The sequence below is a fragment of the Jaculus jaculus genome, chromosome 8 (assembly GCF_020740685.1).
Source record: "Jaculus jaculus isolate mJacJac1 chromosome 8, mJacJac1.mat.Y.cur, whole genome shotgun sequence".
Taxonomy (NCBI): Eukaryota; Metazoa; Chordata; class Mammalia; order Rodentia; family Dipodidae; genus Jaculus; species Jaculus jaculus.
Window position 1 is genome coordinate 19,670,619 of NC_059109.1, and position 24,458 is coordinate 19,695,076.

Sequence of the window (24,458 nt, forward strand, 5' to 3'; positions counted from 1 at the left end):
AAGCATTTGCCTGCAAAGCCAAAGAACCCAGGTTCAATTCCCCAGGATCCACGTTAGCCAGATGAACAAGGGGGCACATGTGTCTGGGGTTCATTTGCAGGGGCTGGAGGCCCTGGTGTACCCTCTCTCTTTTTCTCTTTTTTTTTTTTCTCTTTCTCTCTCTCTCTCTCCCTCTTTCTCTTCTTCTCTGTCAAATAAAAATTTTTTAAAAAATTGTTTAAAATATAATGTAGGGCTGAAGAGATGGCTTAGCGGTTAAGCGCTTGCCTGTGAAGCCTAAGGACCCTGGTTCAAGGCTCGGTTCCCCAGGTCCCACGTTAGCCAGATGCACAAAGGGGCACACGCGTCTGGAGTTCATTTGCAGAGGCTGGAAGCCCTGGCACGCCCATTCCCTCTCTCTCCCTCCATCTGTCTTTCTCTCTATGTCTGTAGCTCTCAAATAAAAATAAATAAAAAATGAACAACAAAAAATTTTAAATATAATGTAAATAGTTGAGTACTTCTATGTGATGTGTATTATATTAAGTGCCTTTAAATGCCACATGAGCAATAACTCATTAAAACACTGAAATATTCCAGGGGATTTTAAAGTATGTTCTGTGGTGATTCATTTTGAAAGCAAGTAAACCCTGTTTAAAAATTTAGACTTCTACTTACTTCTTTTTCTGCCAAGGGTTGCCTGCAATGGATAGATACATAATTTTTAAGTTGTTCTAGCTTCAAAATGTCAACTATAACAGGTGCAGTAGCACATGCCTTCAATCTCAGCACTCTGGAAGCTAAGCTAGGATGACCACTGTGACTCTGAGGCCAAACTGAGACTAATTCCAGGTCGGCCTAGGCTACAGCAAGACTCTACCTCTAAAGACAAAGAGATACAAACAACAAAAAATGTCAACTAGAATCTGTCACATACTGTGTGTCAGGTCTGCCCTGAACAGTTTATGTTCTCACAATAATCCCAAGAGATAATTTATATTCTTATTAATATTTTTAAAATATTTTATTTACTTGAGAGAGAGAAAGAGGCAGATAGAGAGATAGGTACAGATAGAGAGAACAGATGGGCCAGAGCCTTTAGCCAGTGCAACAAACTACAGATGCATGCACCACCTCGTGTATCTGGCTTTACATGGGTACTGGGGAATTAAACCAGGGTCCTTAGGCTTTGCAGGCAAGCACCTTAACTGCCCCCAATAATTAAAAATTTAAAAAAAAACTCTTAGACAGTTAAAACACAGACCTGACATTTGTTTTGGATTCAAACTTGGGTCTGATCCTTCAGTCTTACAAATAAGTGAACCCTCAATGCAAAGTTGGGTCTGAACCAAAATCATATGATAGAGGATGGGCATTTTAGCTATCCACATCACAGACAAGCAGGATTATTTGCTACAGAGCATAGTAGAGACTAGATCATATGAATGGACTTAATCCAAAGTGCTTTACTTATTAGGGCATCAAAAAAGTAAACTCCCAACTGGGCATGGTGGTGCACGCCTTTAATCCCAGCACTCGTGAGGCAGAGGTAGGAAGATCAAGGCCACCTTGAGACTACAGAGTAAATTCTAGGTCAGCTTGGGCTAGATAGAGACCCTACCTCAAAAAAAAAACAAAAAACTCCCAACATTATTACTTGTAAGTGGCACTATACCACAGATCTTAAGGTGGCTTTAGATATATTAAAGAAAATAATAATAAAGTGGGAATTGTGGAACTTGGCCCCTGGAACACTGTGAGACAGGCCAGGATGCCCTTTAGAAAGTGGGAGAAGTACTCGATCCTGGCGGGTGACATGGTCCCCAGAGCCATCAGGTGGTGATCTGGAATGCAGGCACAGCCCCACAGTCAAGAGCAAGGTCAGGTGAAGCAAGATCCCTCCAATCCCTGGCACTCCATGTCGAGATGTTTCTTCCTGTTTCCCTACATGCTGACAAGAGGGATTTTCTGTTCTCTTCGGTGTTTACACAGGACCTCCCCACCTTGGTCTGGCGTAACTCCTTTACCAGTAACAACTCACAGAGATGCTTTGGCGAGGAGGAAAAATCTGGACTAAACTGAGTTTTAAACCAGTTAAAAGCAGGGGCTCATTCCTGCTTTGGGCCAAAGATCAATGTATGAGTGCATAATGAGCCCATTATGGATCCCACCTCCTTCTCTGTGGCTGACTTACGCTGTTATCTTACAGAAATGCTTTAAGTAATTTCCAGTAAACAGTCTCAAAATAATCTGGCTGCTCCACATCACCTATGTGAATGGCAAGCAATGGCTCTATCTCTTTAGGTAGCATTTATTCAATTTCCCCTGGTGGATATGAATATACCTTGGTTTAAAAAAAGGGGGGGCTGTAGCTAACTGTCTCTAAAGTTCTAATCACTCCCTCGGGTTTTTTCTTTTTTGTTTTTTCCCAAAAGGCACATCTGCTTTAGCCATAGAGGATTGAATCGATGGAAGCTCAAAGGGGCCCTAAACACAGCAAGCCTTCACAAATCTATTCGGTCAGAGTGTCATTTGGGCCCCATGTAAAGTAAAACAAACTCTGGATAATAAAACACACAAGGAGAGCCAGGCATGGTGGCGCACGCCTTTAATCCCAGCACTTGGGAGGCAGAGGTGGGAGGACTGCTGTGAGTTCGAGGCTCTACCCTGAAACTCCATAGTAAATTCCAGGTCAGCCTGGGCTAGAGTGAGACCCTACCTCGAAAAACCAATATATATATATTTATATAAGGAATGCCCAGAGCTAACTCAACTCTATCAAACACTGGGCCTTCAGCTTATTTCCCCACTCCATGGCTTCCTCCTCCTCTCCTCTGTCTTTAATTGCAGTTTGCCTAAAGGAGATGGTGGTGAGTCCAGTCAAGAAAGAGGGAACTCAAATTCTACAGTCTGCCTAATCCCCCAGTAATGAACAGCAGTCACAAATGGAAAGTGGCATAATGGCAATGGCGTTCTGCAGAGAATCCTCCCGGTTCCCCTCCACCCTCTCCCTTCCCTACTCACCCCGGGGAGTCCACGTGCAGCGGAAAATGTGAAGGCACTAGGAGCAGACAGCCCTTTCCTGCTATTCGCTTGGGAAACAAAGCCTTCCCTCCTCCCAAGTTGAAAGAAATAAAGGAGTCTGAACTAATGAAGACCTGCAAGCCTGCTGGCGGGCCTTCAGCGGGTCAGTGATGAAACTCAGCGGCTTCGAGCTTTGCAGGGCAAACAGGAGAGGGAGGGAAACAGAGACAGAAACACAAAGAGAAAGAAAGAAAGAAAACGGCATTAACCTGGCCAGGAGACAAACAAGGTGCTTGGGGCCCGAACGCTGAAGAGAGTGAGGGGCTACATGGGATGCAGTGGCGGGGAGTGGAGGGGGTGGCTCTGAGGTCCACCTTGTCTTTGACAGGGGGACGGTGCTGTCACTTGTGTCCAAGGAGAACAGAGAGATGGCTTTCCGTGTTTACAGGAGTCGCAGGGCTGGCCGAAGGCCTTGAGCTTTTCTCTGCTTGCCATGATGTCTGAAGTCCTTTCTGCCGCTTTCTGGCTCCCCCAGGATGAATTCTCCAGGATGGAGCCAACACGTTTTAAGGGTGCCGTCAATATAATGGACTTCTGAATATAGAGTTGGCTACACTGGGGAGGACAATAGCGTCATATGCTTCTTGGAAAAATGGTCTCATCTTGAGTTGACTCCTCAGGGGATGCATGTTGCTTTTTATGTCACCTCTGGGCCTCACTGGACTATAAATTATACTCTAATGAGCATCCCAAGTGTGCAGGTGATCTCTCTCTTGGAGCTGTCAACTAGGGACTCCTTGGATTTGGGGACGGGGGGGGGGGGAGGCTATGCCATCAGTGTGCAACCGTGCGACTTGATTACAAGCAGATGTCAGGGAAAGAAAGGAACACAAGCAGAGGAAAGCCTGGCACAAGACCCTCGGAAAGAAGTCCTAGCTTGAGACAGTCACCCTCCTCAGGGTCAGCAGGACACTAACCGGGTGGCATTAACTTCATCTTTTAAAAAGTATGCCAGCTCTGGTAAATGCTCAGTCTCCTGGATTAGAATGCCTGAGGGTTCAATGTCCCCAGAACTCAGAAGAACCGGTACCCACTTGTCCCACACCCCTGCCCACAAGCCTCTAGTGGAGAATGTCTGGGAGCATAGATAAGGCTGCCTTGTTCCACGCCCCAGCCCGCCGCCCCTGCACAGGAATGGGCTTTAGTTAAAGCTTGGTCTTTACCTGAAATACGCCTGGGCACATCGGTGATAGCAGGTAGTCCGGTGCCCCGTGTGGAGGACAGTGGTGTCGTGGAGTGGATGGACGGGGACGTCATCTGGCTCAGGTAGGAGGGGTAAGACTGGTCATATGACCATGGTGGGGAAGACTGTGCCTGCCTGGGGTCTGGAGAGAAAATAAAAAAAGAAGAAGATTGAAAAGGATTACTATACCAGCCATTGCAGCCTTAGTAACATCCAGCCCAATACTTAGTGTAAAGCAGAAAAAAATAATAATAAAACTGAGACTATAGAAGGAATGACTGTCTCCCAAGGCCTCGCCCTCCCGATCCCCAAAGAGCACACAGCTTTCTAGCCAGAGTTGCAAGAGAAGTAACAAAACGCATGAGAACCACTTGTCTCTCCTGTGCAGAAAGATCTCTATTTGGAAAGTTTAGTGGCCATTTAGAAAACAATCTACTTTGCTTATTTTTACAAAGTAAAAGTTATTTATTTTTTTTTTGTATTTTCTAAAATTGCTCCCCTGAACACGGTTTACATTTTATAAATTATATTTTTTGAACAACTGTAAACTCTGCTCTTTACTACTATCCCTCATACAAGCATTTTGGTTTCAAAGGGCCTGATTCCATGTTAGCATGACATTGTTTTTGTTTTTACAGGCAGGTCAATGGAATGGAACTTTCTAGCATGGCAGTTGAGAGACAGGGATAGGGGTCAGCATATAAGATGAGGACAACGGAGAGGAGAAAGTTTATATTATTATCTTATACGAAAATGTAAAATAGAAAATAACCTTTAAGCAGAAGGCAAAACCTAATTTCAAAGTCAACTCCCATTAAATACTGAAAGGACACATTGTCACCCAACTTCTATACTAAGCAGATGACTTGCTGACAGTAAGAAAATGACCCAAAACAGAAGGACAGGAAAATACTTTTAATCCTGTTTAAAAGGTGTCTAGCTGTGTACTAGTAAAATAATGAGCAGAAAACTGATTTAGGTTAAATGCCAAAAGTTAACAGTATCTTTCAATATATCTCTATCTTTCAATGCATCTCTATGGAATCTATTGGAGTTAAAAACTCAAGGTTAAGTTGATTTAGTAAAAGATTTTCAGGGCTAGAGAGATGGCTTAGCAGTCAAGGTGCTTCCTGCAAAACCAAAGAACCCAGGTTGGATCCCCTAGGACCCACATAAGCCAGATGCCCAAGGGGGCTCATGCATCTGGAGTTCATTTGCAGGGACTAGAGGCCCTGGGGCACCCATTGCCCCCCCGCCTCTCTCTCTCTCTCTCTCTTTCTCTTTCTCTGTACCTGCCTCTTTCTCTCTCTCTCTCAAACACACACACACACACACACACACACACACACATAAATATACATACATATATATGTATACATATATATGATAGATTTTTAGTGTACAGAAAATAAGAAGGCAAATTTATTATAGTTTCCAATATAAAAAGTGTGCATGATTTCAAACATTTTGCTCCTACTCAAAAGGCTAACAAATCATAAGCAAATTTCATTTTACATGTCTGAAATGCTAACTTAAGTGTTTATGTTGATTTTAAAATTCCAACAGACTCAGTTATCTACATTACAGTTGGTACTACAATATACATGGGCTTCGAAAAGTCTGGAATTATGGTCGGAATTAGTTCTGAAATTTCTACTTTCTGTGTGATCTTGACATAATTACTCAACCACACTGAGCCTTGTGTTCTGCCCATAAAGGAAGTATCGTAACAACTAAATCATAGCAGCCTGAGGTTACACGAGAAAACTAGTATCGGACACATTTGGTAAGCATTCTAATCTTTACTATTTTGGGTGTGTGGGGTGGAATGCATGCAGATGTCTGTGCCCCATGTACACATATGCAGAGGCCAGAGGAGAACGTCTGGTGTCCTCCGCTGCTCAACAATGTGTTTCCTTGAGATGGAATCTCTCACTGAAACTCAGACATGCTGTTTTGGATCAAAACTGACTGATTCTCTGATTTCTGCTTTCCCCAGGACTGGGTTACAGGAATACGTGGCCACGCCCAGCTGTCTATGTGGGTGTTGAGGATAGAACTCAGGCCCTGTGCTTTACCTCTGGCCCTCCTGCTTGGGTGGCTGTTAAACTATCCTCCTAGCCTCTCATTCTTTTATTTTATTTTTATTTTTTGTTTATTTATCTTTATTTATTTGAGAGTAACAGAGAGAGAGAGGCAGATAGAGAGAGAGAATGGGCGCACCAGGGCTTCCAGCCACTGCAAATGAACTCCAGATGTGTGTGCCCCCTTGTGCATCTGGCTAACGTGGGTCCTGGAGAACTGAGCCTCGAACCGGGGTCCTTAGGCTTCACAGGCAAGCGCTTAACCGCTAAGCCATCTCTCCAGCCCCTCTCATTCTTTAAAAAAAATGTTTTTTTTTATTTATTTGCAAGCAGAGAGAGGGAGAAAATAGAGGGAGAGAATGGGTGTATCAGGGCCTCTAGCCACTGAAAACGAACCCCAATTGCATGCACCCCTGTGCAACTGGCTTTATGTGGGTGCTGAGGAATCAAAGCTGGGTCCTTAAGCTTGTCAGGAAAGCCACCTCTTTAGCTCCCTAGTCTTTAATGCTTATTGTTAAAAGAAACAAAACCTCTCAGGGACATGGCTGTTCCTTCGTAAAATATTCAAGAATAGGGCTGGAGAGATAGATGGCTTAGCAGTCAGGCGTTGGCCTGTGAAGCCTAAAGACCTTGGTTCAAGGCTCGATTCTCCAGGACCCACATGAGCCAGACTCACAAGGGAGTGCATGCATCTGGAGTTCGTTTGCACTGACTGGAGGCCCTGATGCACCCATTCTCTCTCTATCTGCCTGCCTCTCTCTCTCTCTCTCTCTCACGCGCGCGCTCTCAAATAAATAAATAAAAATAAACAAAGATATGAAAAAATAAATCTTAAAAAAATAATCAAGAGTAAATACAGTTGCAACAGATTTAACATTGTTGCATTGATTATCCATCTTTGAAAATAAAAAGCTAAATTTTCAATAACTATTAATTCATTTGAATAGTCAACTCAAGTTTCTCTCTCAAAATAATGAATATATAATATGGCACTGGGTTTTCCTGAGTTCCCCTCCTAAGGCTTCTATGTTTTCCTATATAGTCAGAGCAATTTAGTTTCAGCTATTTCTTGTTTATTTGTTCAATTTGGAAACAACTTGTTCAAAGACTGTCCAGGTATGACATACTTCCTTGAGTGGAAATAATTAACTACATCTGTATCATTATCTAATGTTTATGGACATCAACAGAAACAGAGAAAACCAATCATCAAATTAAAATTTAAGAGCTTTGGGCTGGAGAGATAGTTTAGCAGTTAAGGCGCTTGCCTGGGAAGCCTAAGGACACAGGTTCGATTCTCCAGGTTCCACGTAAGCCAGATGCACAAGACACAGGTGCATGCATCTGGAGTTTGTTTGCAGTGGTTATAGGCCTTGATGTGCCCATTCTCTCCCTCTTAATTTCTCTGACTGTCTCCCTCCCTCCCTCAGAGCTGCCCTCTGTCTCTAAAAAATAAATAAAAATAAAAACCTTTTTAAAAAAGCTAAGGGCCTGTACCTGAGTTTGCAAATTAAATAAAAGCACAGGGCCACATCAACATGAACTTCTTCTGACATGGCAAGAGTATTTGACCATCAAAATTAATGGACTTCTGTGCTTTCAGTCTCCCAAGGCTGAGGCTATATGGATTTGACTGCATTTCAAATCCCAGTGACTGCTCATTGTTACACATCTGACAGTGACATACTTCCTTGCTTCATGCTATGAATGTAAGTCGCTAATTAAAGAAATGGAAAATAATCTTCAGTGGAGGACAGCTACCTTATAAAGGCGAGGGTCGGCTTTTAAGCACCTTCTGAACAGACAACAGGGACACGAACCACACAGCCACATGAAGTGGGCCCACAGGACTGAAATTTGGATGTGTGGGTTATCCATATCCAACTGCACCAGACAGCGTCCTCTCCCCTAACGTACTGTGAGTAGGAAGGGGCTCACTGCCTGCAAGTGGAAAAACACTACAAAATGTGAAGAATGACTTCAATGATTGGACATATCGCAAAGGAAGGTGGGTACTAAACTTGGATGTGAGATTAGTCCTAACAGATCTCCTCATGCAGAGAGATCCCCAAATACCGTAGGAAACACACAGTGGTACTAATGAAAGAACCTGTGCTGGGGCTCAGCTCTGTTATAGGTCTGACGTCAGCTGAGTCATGGTTTTCCCATTCATCGGTGCAGGAGAACGCAGAGCGTGCTGGAGTGGGGCAAGTGACCGGGCTTCCTAGGAGCTCACGTGACTTAGGTCATCCTTCTGATGTTGCTGAGTTTTGATTTCCTGATCTGCGAAGAGGAGGTGGAAACCCTATCTCGGAGTCCAGCTCCTCACGGTGAAAATCGAGGACTGCGTGGTAAATGACAAGTCAGCACCATTTTTCAAAAAGCAAAGGTGTGGCGGTGCACGCCTGTAATCCCAGCCCTCAGGAGGCAGAGGTAGGGTTGCCGTGAGTTCAAGGCTGGCCCGGGACTACAAAGTGAGTGACAGGTCAGCCTGGGCTAGAGTGAGACCCTACTTCGAAAAAAAAAAAAAAACAGAAGTAAAGCTCTCAGTCTAAACAATATATAGGGTTAATTTGGTTATTCTAGAGCTGTTCTTAAAGATTTCCAAGATTAGACTTGGAATAGTTAAGCATAGGCTTTGGGCATAGTGGGTACTCAATAAACAGTTTAAAACAGAGGTTGTAGGGCTGGGGAAGATGGCTCAGGGGTTGATTCGTCAGTGCCCATGTAAAGTCAGATGCACAGGGTGGCGCATGCATCTGGCATTTGTCTGCAGTGGTAGGAGCCCTGGTGTGCCCATAGTCTCATTTTCTCCACCCCCTTCTCTCAAATAAATAAATATTTTGTTTTTTTTTTTTAAAAAAAAGAGGTTAGGGCTGGAGAGATGGCTTAGTGGTTAAGTGCTTGCCTATGAAGCCTAAGGACCCTGGTTCGAGGCTCGGTTCCCCAGGTCCCACGTTAGCCAGATGCACAAGGGGGCGCACGCGTCTGGAGTTCGTTTGCAGAGGCTGGAAGCCCTGGCGCGCCCATTCTCTCTCTCTCTCCCTCTATCTGTCTTTCTCTCTGTGTCTGTCACTCTCAAATAAATAAATACATAAATCTTTAAAAAAATTATTTATAAAAAAAAGAGTTTAAAGCCGGGCGTGGTGGTGCATGCCTTTAATCCCAGCCCTTGGGAGGTACAAGTAGGAGAATTGCTGTGAGTTCGAGGCCACCCTGAGACTCCATAGTGAATTCCGTAATTAGCTATTCTCTTAATTTCCTCTTAAGCTATGAAAGAGTTCTATCAGGGAGGTTTTGGGTTTCACATAGACTTCCTGACTGCTAGAATATCTGAGAATACCAGTTTGACCTTCAATAGAGGCCTTTTCTAAAGATATTCAAGATTAGACAAATGTAATTTCTCATGATCCCTAAACAAATGAAAAGTTCTGTGTGTGTGTGTGTGTGTGTGTGTGTGTTTTGTCACTCAGAGGATAGTCTGTAGTCCAAACAATCTCTTTGAAAGAGTCCATCCTAAGAGTCTACGCTAATGATACAGAACAGAGAGAGAGAGAGAAATGAAGAGACAAACAGGAGACACAGCAACACAAAGAAAGAGAACTAGAGAGAGGACTTAGGAAATGCAACATGGGAGTCACTAGGTCTTGTCTACATAACTTTAATGGAGGGTAATGACCTGTCAGAAAGGCAGAGGTCGGCCCCTCTCCCCACAGGCCTTTTCTAGTTCTTGGGAATGAGCACTTGGCACCCAGAACCAGTATAATTTCTGGACTGCAGACTGGACCAGCTACATGCCTGTCTAAGCTTCAAGTTTCCTCCTTTGCAAGATTGGGAGAAACAAGAATGCCCCTTTCCTACACTTGGCATGCAGATTGAGGGGGTGTCATGTACTACAGAGCTTAAGCCCACGGGAAGGACCCCGTAGGGGTTTGACAGTTACAAGCCCTGCCTTGGCTCCATCTTTGTACTGTGTTTACTGCCAACCCTCAGCCACTTCAGGCAGAGGACAATATTTAGAGTGTGGCTTACAGCTTGATAGATTCACAATCTAAAGAATGTATCTACATTAGATATGTAGATGCCCTGAGTAATCTTTTAACCTTAAACATGTTCCTTCTTAGACCCAGTTTCTTCACTGAAGGACCAATTTTTCCGTCTTTCATGGAGTTTCAAATGCCACTGACTTTTCAGTCTTGCAGTGGGAAAAACAATGCCTGTAAAGCCTCTTGGTTTCCTAAATGTCCAGTCATCAAGAAAATATAATCCTAGCTTAAATATATGATTACAACACATTTGCTCTTTGTGAACAATTATTAATGTTTACAGTGGGGGGGGAGAAAAAACAGTCACCTTAATCTGATCTCATAAACGATTTCTGAACTCTACTTCCTGAAGAAACCTGAGATTCTGAACTCACTCGGAACCTCCTTGAGTCAGAGCCGGTGGTAGATGTTTGTAAGTATCACCAATCAATTCCAAAGGCACTGCTTGGAAACCACAAGACCAAGCTCTGTAACAAACCTACTAATTAACCAAGAACAAACAGGAAACAATCTTCACCTCTCGGATCCCACCGAGCAAGTATAATCTGTCTCTTCACTTGGCCCCATCCGGAGAGATTCTGAATGCTTTTCTTAGTCTGCAGAAACACCAAAGGAATGACCATGCGCCACCACTGTGACATAAATAAGAATAGCGTAGGTTTTGTATGTTTCAGAAGCCAGAGGGTTTGGACATGGCTTTGAGATTACATCCTGGGTAACTGGCATGTACAACCTTTCAGAAATTGACACTATTTCCCAGAATAGTGTCAAAAAGAAATGAAAACTGTCCGAAGCTTACATATTTTCATGAGGTTGTAAAAACTATTAATGCATTCTTTTGGTGGGGCAATCTTTAGAAATTGTATCCATAGGATGTTGATTGCATTACAGAATTTTAAATGTCATATGTAAATATGACAGTTTAAATACAAAACCTTTACCTCTGTGTTTCTCATGAGTCTCCAGTGCTTGGGAAATCGGAAATGCTAAATATCACAAGTCTATTTAAATACCAGTCCACCTCTACTTCCCCCACAAACTTCTGCCACCTAGAATAGGGGATTTTTGAGAGAAGCGGAAATCAAATTTGACCTGTAACATAAACTTGAGAGAGAAAATCAGGTCTTTCCTATAATGGGCTGCTGTACTTAGAGGCAGGATGTGATTAATCAAAATGACTGAATGGAAGACAAGAAACAGCAGCAGAGACGCAAGTTACCCCGAGTGTCCCTGAAGGTGAAACACGGGGGGGGGGGGGACAGTCCCCAGTTCTGAGACAGCAAGTGGAGGGCTGCCAGCAGGCATGCACCATCGGCCATGTCCTGGACCCCTTAGAGTTGTGCACATGACCAGAAGAAATTGTTGGTTTCCTTTGGGAGAGCAGACCAAAGCTAGTTATTAAGAGCTTGGGTAATTCTCTTTCATCACCCTAGTAGAAAGCATAGCAAGCCAGAAAACAGAATCAATGTGATAGAATAAACCCCTTTAGCATCAATTGCAACTGAGTCAAAGTCTACCACAAGCATGTATTTGTGTTGCTTAAAAAAAAAAAAAAAAGCCAAATTCAAAATGAACCAATATCAAAGTAGAGCTTCTAAGTTCTCCTTCTAGAATGTTCCTTCAGCTCAAACTTCCTGAAGAGCATTTGTATCAAGTCATCCTTTCTACAAACCCCAAGCACAGAGGTGGAGAAGGCACCAGACCTGGGGTGCTCAAAAACACTAACCAGTGAAGGTGTCTCATCGGTCTCATGTAAACATTCATCAGAAAAAGAAAAAAAGCGAATATAGTTGGTTATGCAAACCAGGGGACATGGGGGACACAAACTGTCTTTATGGAGCTGGATTGCAGGAGTGGCTGCTCACTTCCTGACTTAATATAGAAAGGAGCTGTGAGCTAAAAAAAAAAAAAAAAAAAAAAAAAAAGTCTCTCTGTACTTTAAAGTGACTAAGAAAACAAAGTCTGGGCTGGAGAGATGGCTTAGCAGTTAAGGCATTTGCCTGTAAAGCTAAAGGACCCAGGTTGGATTCCCTGGGATCCACATAAGACAGATGCACAAGGTGATATATGCATCTGGAGTTTGTTTGCAGAGGCTGGAGGCCCTGGCTTGCCCATTCTCTCTCTCTCTCTCTAAATAATAAAATAAAATAAAATATTTTTTTTAATTAAAAAAACAAAGTTCATGACTATATAACTGAACTTTAAACTCTTGGGAGTCAAAATAAGAAATAAAGGACAGACAGAAAGTTAGGAAAAGGACAGTGCAGGAAAATGAACTGGCTGGAGGAAAACATGAAGAAATGAATGTATTTGGGGGTGAGAGGGGATAAGAACAGGAAGAACATGTCATCAAAGCTCAGTGTAAAAAAAAAAAAAAAAAAAAGGAGGAGTAGAAAGTGAGAGGCGGCCGTGAGCAAGTCTCCCTGGGCAAACACGAGGGAGTGCAGGCGGGCCGGCTTCCTAAGTGTCACGAGCAGGCTGGACATGGTGCTGAACTTGACGCAGAGATGGGAGGAAACGAGTCAACAGGGCAGAGCCAGAGGCAGCATGCAGACGCCGCCTTCCTGTAGGTGCCGCCGCCGGCAGACCTCTGTGTAAAACAGCAAGGCGACAGCCAGGTGTTCGTGTCCGAGCTCGGTGTGTCTACAGTAGCCACAGGCGGCAGTGTCAGGAGAGCAACATGTCTCCCCTTTGCGCTCCTCCCCGTTGCCCCTGCTCCACACTCAAGTCAGCCTGTGCAAACCTGGGCTATTTAAAGAGGAAGTATATACAGTCTACAGTTTAGAGCTGTGGCCCTTCACTGCTGCCAGAGTCGAACGCAGTCAAGAACGTGACCAAGTGGAACTGGTGTCAATTTCTATCCTATTTCTGTCACCTTACTGCCATGCCTAATACACATATCCTGGCTGTCATCTTCCTCTCATACATACAGAGCTTCCCATTTCAAAACAATCTACCCGAACGATTAACCGCTACATCTCATGCCTTCTCGAAGAACCTTTTGAGCTAGGCTGGGTTTGGAGAATGAGCTTGCCTTACTTTGCCTCGCTTGTCTTGCCTAACAGGAAACATGTTCTCAACACAGAATAGCTTCCTCTACACATAACGAGAGCTGGAACTGGAAAGCCTTGGGCACTAACTATGAAGCCATGGGGCCCATGGTGCATGCTGTCTGAGGCTCGCCATCCCTCCCCACTTGCAAAATAAGAGTGGGTGTATTAGTTAAGATATTTTCCAGCTACAAAATGCTATGGTTCTGACTTCTTAGAAAAGTGAATTTCCTACGCTCAGTCCTTTCTGGAAATAGCAGTTACAACAGAAATGACTGAAAACAAGGGTGGCTATGACGGGCTGCCTCTCACTGCATTGTCCCATCACAGAGCATTTTCGTTCATGTCACCAGAGAGGATTCAAGAACAGAAGGCTGGCTTCCCTTCTTGTCCCTGGCAGAGGCTTTCTGAAACCAACCAAGGTGGCTAACAGCATCGCTTGGCAAGAGACCAAACCAACTGATTCCCAGAGCTTTCCATTGAAATCTGAGAAAAGGACATCAAGCTGTTTGAGTAAAACTAGGTGCTGTATAGACATGACAACAGGTATGGTTTCTGCAAACAATGGGAAAAGAGGAACTTCATAAATCTTAGGAGACAATAGCAGGAAAAGAAATATGAAATGATCAGTACTGTTCAGGGTGTCATAGCCTATAACAAGATGTGAAGACAGAAACCAGAAACAAATGGTCCTGTTGAGGCAATGGAGATGTGAGGCACCTCTGTGGTATCACCAATTCCAGGCTGTGTGAGACTCTCAATGATCTTATAGAAAAGAAGGAGCCTTTTCATACTGAAAAGAAAATCCCAGGATGGAAAGATAGCTCAGTAGCTAGGGCACTCGCTCAGCCTGGGTTCAGTTCCCCAGTACACATGTAAAGTCAGATACACAAAGTAGGGAATGCATCTGGAGCTCATTTGCAGTGGTAAGAGGCCCTGGCTCTCTTTCCACACCCCTCCCTCCCTCTCTCTCTCTCTCTCTCTCCTTCCAAACAAATAAATTAAAAAATCTATAAGAAAGACAAATACCCAAGAGAAGAAGCAAGAGGCTCTACCATAGGCCACACCTAAGCTAGTCTCAGCCTTGACCTATCCTGGACCTCAACGGTAAAGCCAACAGGAGAGGAGTAAATGATAAAAGGGTAGGACCAGAACTTAAAATATCAGTGGGATGTAGGGATGACCAGAGAGAATGACACTAAATTCAGTTCACAGTATCAATGTGGTTGTCGTAAATACAGGTTCAATATAGGCTGGTGTCCACACCCAAGGGCTCAGAAAGAGCAGCGGAGGTGGGTCCCTATGCATGGTGATAGCTGTTGTTGGTTCTGGAAATTGTCTTGCATTCATTCACTCATTTACCTAAAAACACTGGCAGTCAACTCTGGCACTGTGCTAGACACTAGGCATATTAGCGATGAATACAGGTGGAGTTGATCTAAGCACTCTGGAGGTGTGGCTGGTTAAGAGAGGCTGGCATGAACCAACTCATCATATAGCTGGTAAGTGCTAAGATGGAGAGATCTGTGGCTCCCTGGAATCAGAGATGGTTTCTCTGAGGTCATGATGATTAAGCCAAGACCTGGATGGCAAGCCGAAGCCCAAAAGATGGTTATGTGAGGTGAGGCAGAGAAACAGAGGGTATCAGGTTCCTGCGTGGGGGAGGGGAGGATAGTGTCAACTTTTTGAGGACTTGACAGAAAGACAATGTGTTTATGGAGTAATGACAAAAAGCTTCAAGACTATGGGAGATGAAATTCAGAGCAGACAGGGAGGAGCCACGTTCTGCAGAACCTGCTGGGCTATGCTAGAAGGATTTGATCTTCACCCTAAGTAAAACAGAAGGTCACCTTACGTTGGTTTTCTGCTTTGTTGATTTAATAGGTTGGCATAATCAGGTATGCATTTTTTTAAGTCTGCCTCTGACAGTGACATAACAGAAAAATGGCAAAAATCCAGTCTAGGACCAGACACACAGGAGAAGGTGTAATGGGGGAAACAGCAGCTGAAATGGATACCTAGGTGGGATCCAGAGGCTGCCCTTGGAAACCACAGAAACAGGCCGAGAGCACTTGATGGTCTCCACATAACATCTGATTAGAAAAGCGAGGACTGTTGAGATGCCCCTCCCCGAAGGGGATCCCAATCAGCTCTGGATGGATACAGTGACCCTGAAAGCATTGGGCCATGGGCATTTTGTTTGACTCACCTCATGTGTTCTGATTCAAAGTAAAGAATGAACACATGTTTAATAATCTCAGCTGATACTAATACGTATCAAAGTTTGAGAGCAAGGGGCAGAGTTTTATTCCTAACAGCTGGGAAGGAAAAATGACTGAACATGAATTTGATCTAACCTTCCATATCAAGAATGATCTTCAAGTAAGAGAACAAACACACTTAAGAGGAAATTAAGGCCCCAGAGAGGTGAGGAGATAAAGAGAAACACCTTATTGCCTTGGAAGCATTTAAGTCTCTGGCTTCAAGATGAATTGTGTCCCATGATATTGCAAGAATTTATGGTGATCAGTGAACAAAGGGCATCAACTTGACAGACCAGGGTCTAAAATGCTCCTCCTTACATAAGTGAAATATGTTTCCCTGAAACTGCTCACTGCCAACCTTAGTTTAGCTCTCTGAGGTTACTATTCCACTTGACAGTTGTTAAATTACTTGACAATAATGTCTGCAAAGTTTCCTACGCAAAATACAGCAGGTTTCATATTTCTTCACTCCCATTTATTTTCTCCTGAAAATGCCTCTGCTGTTGGTAAATATATATATATATTTCAACTGGTTTTTGGAATCCATCTTTGGTAGCCCACTGAAAACAAAAGTCACATTCAAAAGCCTGTATCTTGGTCACCATGGTGACTCAGAAGGTGGATAGGGCTCATAAACACCTGCTTCCTGAGCCAGGCGTGATAGCACACGCCTTTAATCCCAGAGGCAGAGGTAGGATGATCGCCGTGAGTTTGAAGCCACCCTGAGACTACATAGTGAATTCCAGTCAGCCTGACCTAGAGTGAGACTCTACCTTGAAAAAACAAAACAAAACAAAACAAAAAAACTGCTTCCTAAAACTACTAGAGGAACAGAGGATTAGAAAAAAAGATAACCTGCCTGTTGTGTACTTGATCCTTAACAAGATAGATGTTTTATCTCTAGTGTGATTTACAGGTAGCTCAAAGGTATAGCAGGAAGTGGTCACTAATATAGTTCATGGCCAGCTTAGAGAAAGCAGCTAAATAAAGGATCAGGACTATAAAGTGATCCTAGATGACAGAAAGAGGGAATGAATGAGATCAAACAAACAGCACTTCACTTGGTCAGCTGCAAGACAGGATGAGAGAAACCTATCATAAGAGCAGTTTTCCACGGGCTGCAAGCCACTCTGTGATGTGATCACAAAAAGTCAACACACTCAAAGGACATTCTGACGACTACAAAAGCGCTCACTCCCAAGAGCCAGTTTCAGGCTGAAGTGCCAGAGAGGACAAAACAAGGTGTGTCCTCCGCACCTGTCCCAGCTACCTCCAGGAACGGCCAGCAGCTTCTGTCCTTCAATTTTCCAAATAGCACTCCCCTTCCCACAGGAAGTGAAGGTCAGGTGTCCTCAGATCTTTGCTCCTAACCTTCCCAGATGGCTGACGCTCACTCTCCCAGTCCACCCTCCAGGCCAAGCCCCCCTTGGAAGTCCTTCCTTCCTTGCCATACTTTATCCCTCACAGGACATTCCAACATCAGCAACTGGCTAAGCATCTTTCTTTTCTGCCTTACTTGTACAGAGGACTCTAAGGTCCTGGGAGGTGATGCCCTTCACACTGACAATCAACCACACACTCCAAAAACTGACCACTCCAGGATATATTTACATTCTCATGTTGCCCGGCTCTTCAAATGGTCCTGCTTCCTGCTGAGTGCTTGTCCAGCTTCACTCTGGTGACATCTCGAAATACTTAGCATCCTTTCAAAACATTCTCCTTACGCCTTCGCCCCCTCCCAACCTAAAAGCATCATCCAGAGACACAGATTTGGAAGTTCAGCTCTGTGGATTTCAGAAACCTCCGAGGACTCCAGTTAAGAAGGCCCACAGCACTGCTACCTCTGTAAAATCTGTCTCTTCAACAACGTTCAAGCAAATTGCTTATAAGCCATTACAGACTAAATCCTTATCACAATAAACACACTCCTGAGAACAATCCGATGGTCATCAATGGGAAGAGCGCTATGCTATTGTTATTCTTAAGTGCCTTTATGTAGACTAAAACAAAAATGACTTTAAACGCTTTTATAATATTTATTTATTTAAAAGAGATAGAGAGGCAGATAGAGAGAAAATAGGGACATCATGGCCTCTAAGTGACTGAAAACGAACTTCAGACACATGGACCACCTTATCTGGCTTACATGGGTCCTGGGGAACTGAACCTAGCTCCTTAGGTTTCACAGACAAGTGCCTTAGCTGCTAAGCCATCTCTCCATGCCTGAGAATGTATGTACTGTCTAAACAACAAAATAAGGACCGTGATCCGTAATAATCTTCTCAAGAAAGTTGCTGCTCACACATGGGCATGGCCACCGTGCATTCACTTGCCTCTCCCAGCCACAGGGTCTCAAAGGAAAGAGACAGGGCAGGACTTTTCAGTGGAGGCACTTCCGACAGAGGGTTTTTGGGTATGGTGGCTTTGGCTCTTTAAGACCCAGTGTAAGAGGGCTGCAGTGGTTAGAAAGCCTGGACCCTCCCACAGTCCCCTCTCCACATCCACACTGGTGGAACAGTCATTCTTCCTATTCAACCGTCCTACTGAGCCTACTGGGCTCCTGCAGCACCCACTTCCTCCAGCTTGTGTGTGTCAAATGGCGGAAGAGAAGAGAAGAGGGGAGGGGAGGGGAGGGGAAGGGAGGGGAGGGGAGGGGAGGGGAGGGGAGGGGAGGGGAGGGGAGGGGAGGGGAGGGGAGGGGAGGGGAGAGGAGAGGAGAGGAGAGGAGAGGAGAGGAGAGGAGAGGAGAGGAGAGGAGAGGAGAGGAGAGGAGAGGAGAGGAGAGGAGAGGAGAGGAGAGGAGAGGAGAGGAGAGGAGAGGAGAGGAGAGGAGAGAAGGGTAATTGGAGACACACACCACTCCGCTGGGCTTCCCTAGTTTTCGGAGAGTTAATCCTGATAAATGCTTCAAGGCAAACACAGTGGACTCGGCCCTAGGGTAGCCAGACATAACCCAGGTCTATCACACTGACCTAATTGGCTTGAGATCATATTCACATTGTCTATCTGTTCTGCGGTTTTCCAGGTAGGGTCTCACTTCAGCCCAGAATGACCTGCAATTCACTATGTGGTCTCAGGCTGGCCTCAAACTCACTGCAATCCACCTACCTCTGCCTCCCATGTGCTGGGGATTAAAGGCATGCACCACCGCCTGACAACTGTACTTTGTTTAACTGTATTTTAATCATTAAAAACTACTTTTCTACATTTCAAAGTACAATTCAGATATTCCTAATGCACGTCTTTGAGGGAAAGATCTGATTCTAATAATACCAAGGAGATAGAATGAAACGGATGTACCTATATATAACATGTCAGTCAGCCATCAACATGCTCAATTTAAAGGACATACTGCTAAAAATCTATGACGCGCAGGATTTGGTAGCAGACCTTTAATCCCAGCACTCTGGAGGCCAAGGCACATGGATCACTGTGAGTTCGAGGCCAGTCTGAAACTACATAGTGAATTCCAGGTCAGCCTGAGCTAGCGTTAGCGTGAGACCCTACCTCAAAAGAAAAAAAAAATCTATGGTTCATAGTCAACTGAAATGGCCTTTAGCAAGACATTTTTTTTGTTCATTTTTATTTATTTATTTGAGAGTGACAGAGACAGAGAGAAAGAGGCAGTTTAGAGAGAGAGAGAGAGAATGGGCGCGCCAGGGCATCCAGCCACTGCAAACGAACTCCAGGTGCGTGCGCTCCCTTGTGCATCTGACTAACATGGGTCCTGGGGAATCGAGCCTCGAATCAGGGTTGTTAGGCTTCACAGGCAAGCGCTTAACCACTAAGCCAACTCTCCAGCCTTAGCAAGACATTTTTATGAGAATCAATTTCTTCCATTTGTAAAGTATATTGTTTTCATAATTGTTTAGTGGCTTTAATAAGCATTTAAAGTGCAATTACTATATCCCTAATGTATCCCTTTTAGGAAAATATCAATTGTGAGAATCTCAAATAATGTCTGATGGAAAAAAGGATGTTATGGGTATGTGATGATTAACAAACAGGGCCTGGAACTATGAAGACCTGTCTTCAGTATTTGCATTTTAAAAAAAATATATTTATTTATTTTCAGAGTGACAGAGAGAGAATGGGTATACAGCAGCCTCTGCACTGCAAACAAACTCCTGATGAATGTGCCACTTAGAGCATCTGGCTTTACCTGGGTGCTGTGGAATCACACTTAGGCTGTTAGGCTCTGCAGGCAAGCACCTTAACCCCTGAGCCATCTCTACAGCCCTAGTTCTTGTACTTAACATTCACTGATTGAAAATGGGATCATGGGTGAGTGATTCTACTTCCCTTACCCTCGGTTTCTACAATAACACCACCTCTCTTATAGAGCTATTGGGAACATATGACTTAAGCTTGTTAAGATAATGCATGACTTGGTATACACATTTAGTAAATGGGGTAATACTGTGTCATACCTCCTAAGGAAGTCAATGATTTATTTATTCATTTGCCATCAAATCAAGGGTTACCAGTTACTGGAGAGATGGCTCAGCAGTTAAGGTGCTTGCCTACAAAGCCAAAGGACCCAGGTTCAATTCCCCAGGACCCACAGAAGCCAGAAGTACAAGGTGGTACAATGTGTCTGGAGTTTGTTTGCAGGGGCTAGATGCCCTAGCACACCCATTCTCTCTCTCTCTAAGTGCCTCTTTCTCTCTCTCATAAATAAAAATAAAATGTAAAAAAAAAAAAAAAATAAGTTACTGGGCTGGAGAGATGGCCTAGCAGCTAAAGCACTTGCCTGCGGAGCCTAAGGACCCAAGTTCAATTCCCCAGGACCCATGTAAGCCAAATGCACAAGGTGTTATGTATGTCTGGAGTTTATTTGCAGTGGCTGGAGGCCCTGGCATTCCCATTCTCTGCCCCCCTGTCCCTCTAATACATACATAAAATATCTTTTAAAACTTTTTTTTAAAACGTTACCCAAAGTAGACACCATTTAAGATGATGGGACTGCAAAGACAAGTAAAACATGGCCCTGCGCCTTGCAGAGTACAAAGTCTGATGGAGGAGACAGACATGCGTTCAAGTAATTGTCAGCACATGGAACAGGATGTAACAGAGGTGGGATGACTCAGCATGAGTAGGTGGAAGGCAGCCTAACAAAGGTAGAGACTGTTGATCTCAGTTTTGAAGAAAGAATTGGGAAAACAAAAACAAAAACAAAGAAGGCATGTTGGGAGAAAGAAAAGCACGAATTCAATGATGACACATTAGGATCCAAAGGAGCAATAAGTGAAACTTCAAGTGTAAGACGTGTACATTACGAAAGGAGACGTTGCCATGAATAGCACAAAGGACTTTTAGTAACCTATGCAGAAGCATCAAGAATTTATTCGCTGGAATTAGGTATTGGAGCCAGGAAAAAAATAAAAGCTGTTCTGTGTACTTCCTCCTAGCACTCACATACAAGGAAATCCAGTGTCATTGAATGCTTTAAAATGCCACTAAGAATCAAGAGGTGCTTTTCAAAAAGAGAGGAACCAGGGTTTAGTGGTTAAGGCACTTGCCTGAAGAGCGTAATGACCTGAGTTTGATTCCCCAGGACCCATGTAAAGCCAGATGCACAATGTGGCGCATGCATCTGGACTTCATTTGCAGTAGCTGGAGGCCCTGGCATACCTATTCTCTCTTCAATCTCTCTCTTTCTCTCTCTCTCTCTCTCTCTCTCTCTCTCTCTCTCTCTCTCTCTCTCTCTCCTCTCTCTGTCTCTCTCTGTCTCTCTCTCTCTCTCCCTCTCCCCTTGCAAATAAATAAATATTAAAAGAGAGAACAAGGAATCATGCATCACAGGGAGAATCATGGGAGAGGAATCATCTTGGCCAACTAATGCTACGGGACGTTGTATGGCATCTGTAGAAGTGAGAATGTCCAGTTTTCCTTTTTCTTAGCATCCTTTTCTCTGCACGACTGCCTCACTAAACCCCCAGACCCACTCCTGCCCCGTCCTCCCTTAGTCTTCCTCATATCAGCAGCAAATGGCGCCGCCACCCTGCAGCCACCCAGCTCCAACAGCCTGAAGTCCTATGTTCCCCTCACTATCAGCAAGATGGGCTACTGGAGAAACTCCTGGAACATCTGTCTACTCCTACCTTTGCTCCTTGATATTCACTTTTCACACAGCACCCAAACAGATGTCATCTGAATGTCTAAGTAATTGGGAAGTGTCCTTCCCTTGGTCATACCCTTCATAGTAACCCCACTGCACTCAAGGGTTTCTTGCGATAGCCTTCAAGTCACCTCCAATCCCTCACCTCATCCCTGCCTGACTTTCTGAATCCTCCCTTTGCATAAGTTTCCCACCACTTGAAATGCTGCTCCTCACAGATCTCCGAAAGTTTTCAGAGAACCCTTTCTCAACTTTCTAGTCCAAATGAGCTTTATTTCAGAAGTTTCTCTGTATCAATTGCCTCATTTGATTTTCACATGGCATCTATCATTTGGAATGATCTCGTATGTTCTCTGTTACTCATATATCAACTACATATGTCCCTCAAATGCAAGCTTCTTGGTAAGCAGTAACTCTCCCATCATGTTCATTTATGATAATGCCTGGAAGATGTTAAGCATTTAATAAATGTCCCAAATAATTAACAGAATAGCAATGCATAATAAACCTTCCCAAAGGGTTGGAAAGATGGCTCAGTGGATAAGGTGCATGTCTGTGAAGCCTAGGGGCCCAGGGCCAATTCCCCAGTACTCACATAAAGCCAGAAACACAAGGTAATGCATGCATCACCTGCATTCATTTGCAGTGAGTAGTCTCTAGCATGCCCATTCATTCATTCATTCTCTCTCTCTCCCTCCCAACCTCCCCCCCCTCTCCCTCTCTCTCTCCCTCTGTCTCTTTCTGTCATAAATAAATAAATAAGAAATAAATAAAAGTTTATGATGACTGTCCTCATGTACCAAATCCAAACACCTGAATCATCAGATACTTTTAGCTGCACCGTCCCATCCAGAGAGTAAAGTGGAGAATGGTGATGATCTTGAGAGATATCTTCTAATGTAGTATCCTTCACTCAAATATCACCATCACCACACACTGAGTCACAATGAGTTGACATTGGCAAAAAGACTAGATGTTTCCTAGTGCCAAGAGTCAGGCAGCAAAATGTCAGGATGATTAAATTAAAAAAAAAAAAAGAGGGAAGAAGGAAGTAACTTCTGTGGAGGCCCTGGGCCCTCAGGCAGAACATGAGCCGTCAAAGTCACCAAAAGAATGACACACCAGACAGGCACTGCAGAAAAGCCAGCCTAGGACCTTTGGCCTTAGGAATGGAAGATATATTAGTATAACTATGAAACATTAAATGTTAGTGTCTTCCTCAAATTGCATTTTGCCCTTCTATGAGTCAGCAGAAGTCTTCTTTTGATGTTGACAAGTTAAAAAAAAATAAAAGATGGGCTGGAGTGATGACTCTCGGAGGTTAAGGTGTTTGCCTACAAACCCTAACGACCTGAGTTCAATTCCTCAGTACCCACATAAAGCCAGATGCACAAAGTGGTGCATGACTCTGAAGTTTGTTTACAGCATCCAGAGGCCCTGGCACACCCATTCTCATTCTTTCTCTCTCTCTCTCTCTCTCTCTCTCTCTCTCTCTCTCTTTCTGTTTGTCTTTCCTTGTAAGGAATATTTTTAAAAAGGAAGGGGGGGGGGGAGAAAAAGAACTGGTGTTGACCACATATCCATGACCATTATCTATTGTTTTGGAGAGTTGGAGGCATCAAGAATACTGAGCTAATGAGAGATAGCGGCTAGGTCCTGCCATAAGCACTTTGTACTAGGGTCACATGAGATAGAATGCAGATAGGAAATATTTCAAAGAAGTTACAAAATCCATTCTAGGCAAGTCTCGAGAACATAAATTTAACCATGTAATTATGTCGCTCCCAGTGGAGTAAACGCTAATAGCTTAACCTCATTCTGTTACACTGAAATGCGATTTCTGCTATTTTCTGTCTCCAGGGCACAGAGGCACCTGGGATAAGAAAGTATAAGGTACAGTTCATGCTAATAAGAAAGTCATGATCTTCCAGCCCTTTGTACACTGATTCCTGTTCAACTGAATTCTCATTAAGTGAACATTTAGTGAGACGCTCCGCTGGGCTAGATATAATGGCAAATGAGTCCCTTGGAGAATTCACAATTGCAGGGTAAAGAAGGCAAACATAAAAAAGCTAGAAAATGAGCCTATCTCTCAACTGATAGAGGATGGACAGGAAGCCTCACAGCAAAGGTTGCAGGACTCTTCCCTAAAAAGATACTGCAAACTGGGGATCATCGACAGATAGACTTCCCTAAAAAGATGGGGTGCAAAACCAGGATGTACAGTAACCTCTTCAATTGAACCAATGCAGAGAAGGCACTTTCCTCAATCCCTGGCATTACCAAAGACCCAACTCTCTGCGGGTGGAAGTAACTTATTACATAAACATGAAGGAGCAAGGGGATGGCTCAGTCATAAAACACGAAAACATCCAGACAGCTAGCACCCACGTAAAACTGAGTGTGGTGGCCCGTGCCTGAAATCCCAGGACTAAGGAAATTGAGACAGGAGGGGCCCTAAGACTTGCTGATTAACTAGTCAAGTGAAATCAGTGGGCTCTGGGTTTAGTGAGAGATCTTCTCTCTCTCTCTTTCTCTCTCTCTCTCTCTCTCTCTCTCTCTCTCATAAATAAGGTGGAAAACAACTGAGGAAGACATCCAACACTGACCTGTGGCCTCCACACACATGGACATGTGTACTCACATG

General features: G+C 43.9%; 1 protein-coding gene across 4 annotated transcripts in view; it reads right to left on the reverse strand.

Annotated features, from left to right (window-relative positions):
• Positions 1 to 24,458, reverse strand: part of Runx2 (RUNX family transcription factor 2) — a 162,917-nt gene that overhangs the window by 39,707 nt on the left and 98,752 nt on the right. For all 4 annotated transcript variants that reach the window (XM_045156164.1, XM_004653047.2, XM_045156163.1 and 1 more), the window contains one exon: positions 4,227 to 4,388. In XM_045156164.1, coding sequence (XP_045012099.1) covers positions 4,227 to 4,388 — 162 coding nt within the window. The remainder of the gene's footprint in view (positions 1 to 4,226; positions 4,389 to 24,458) is intronic.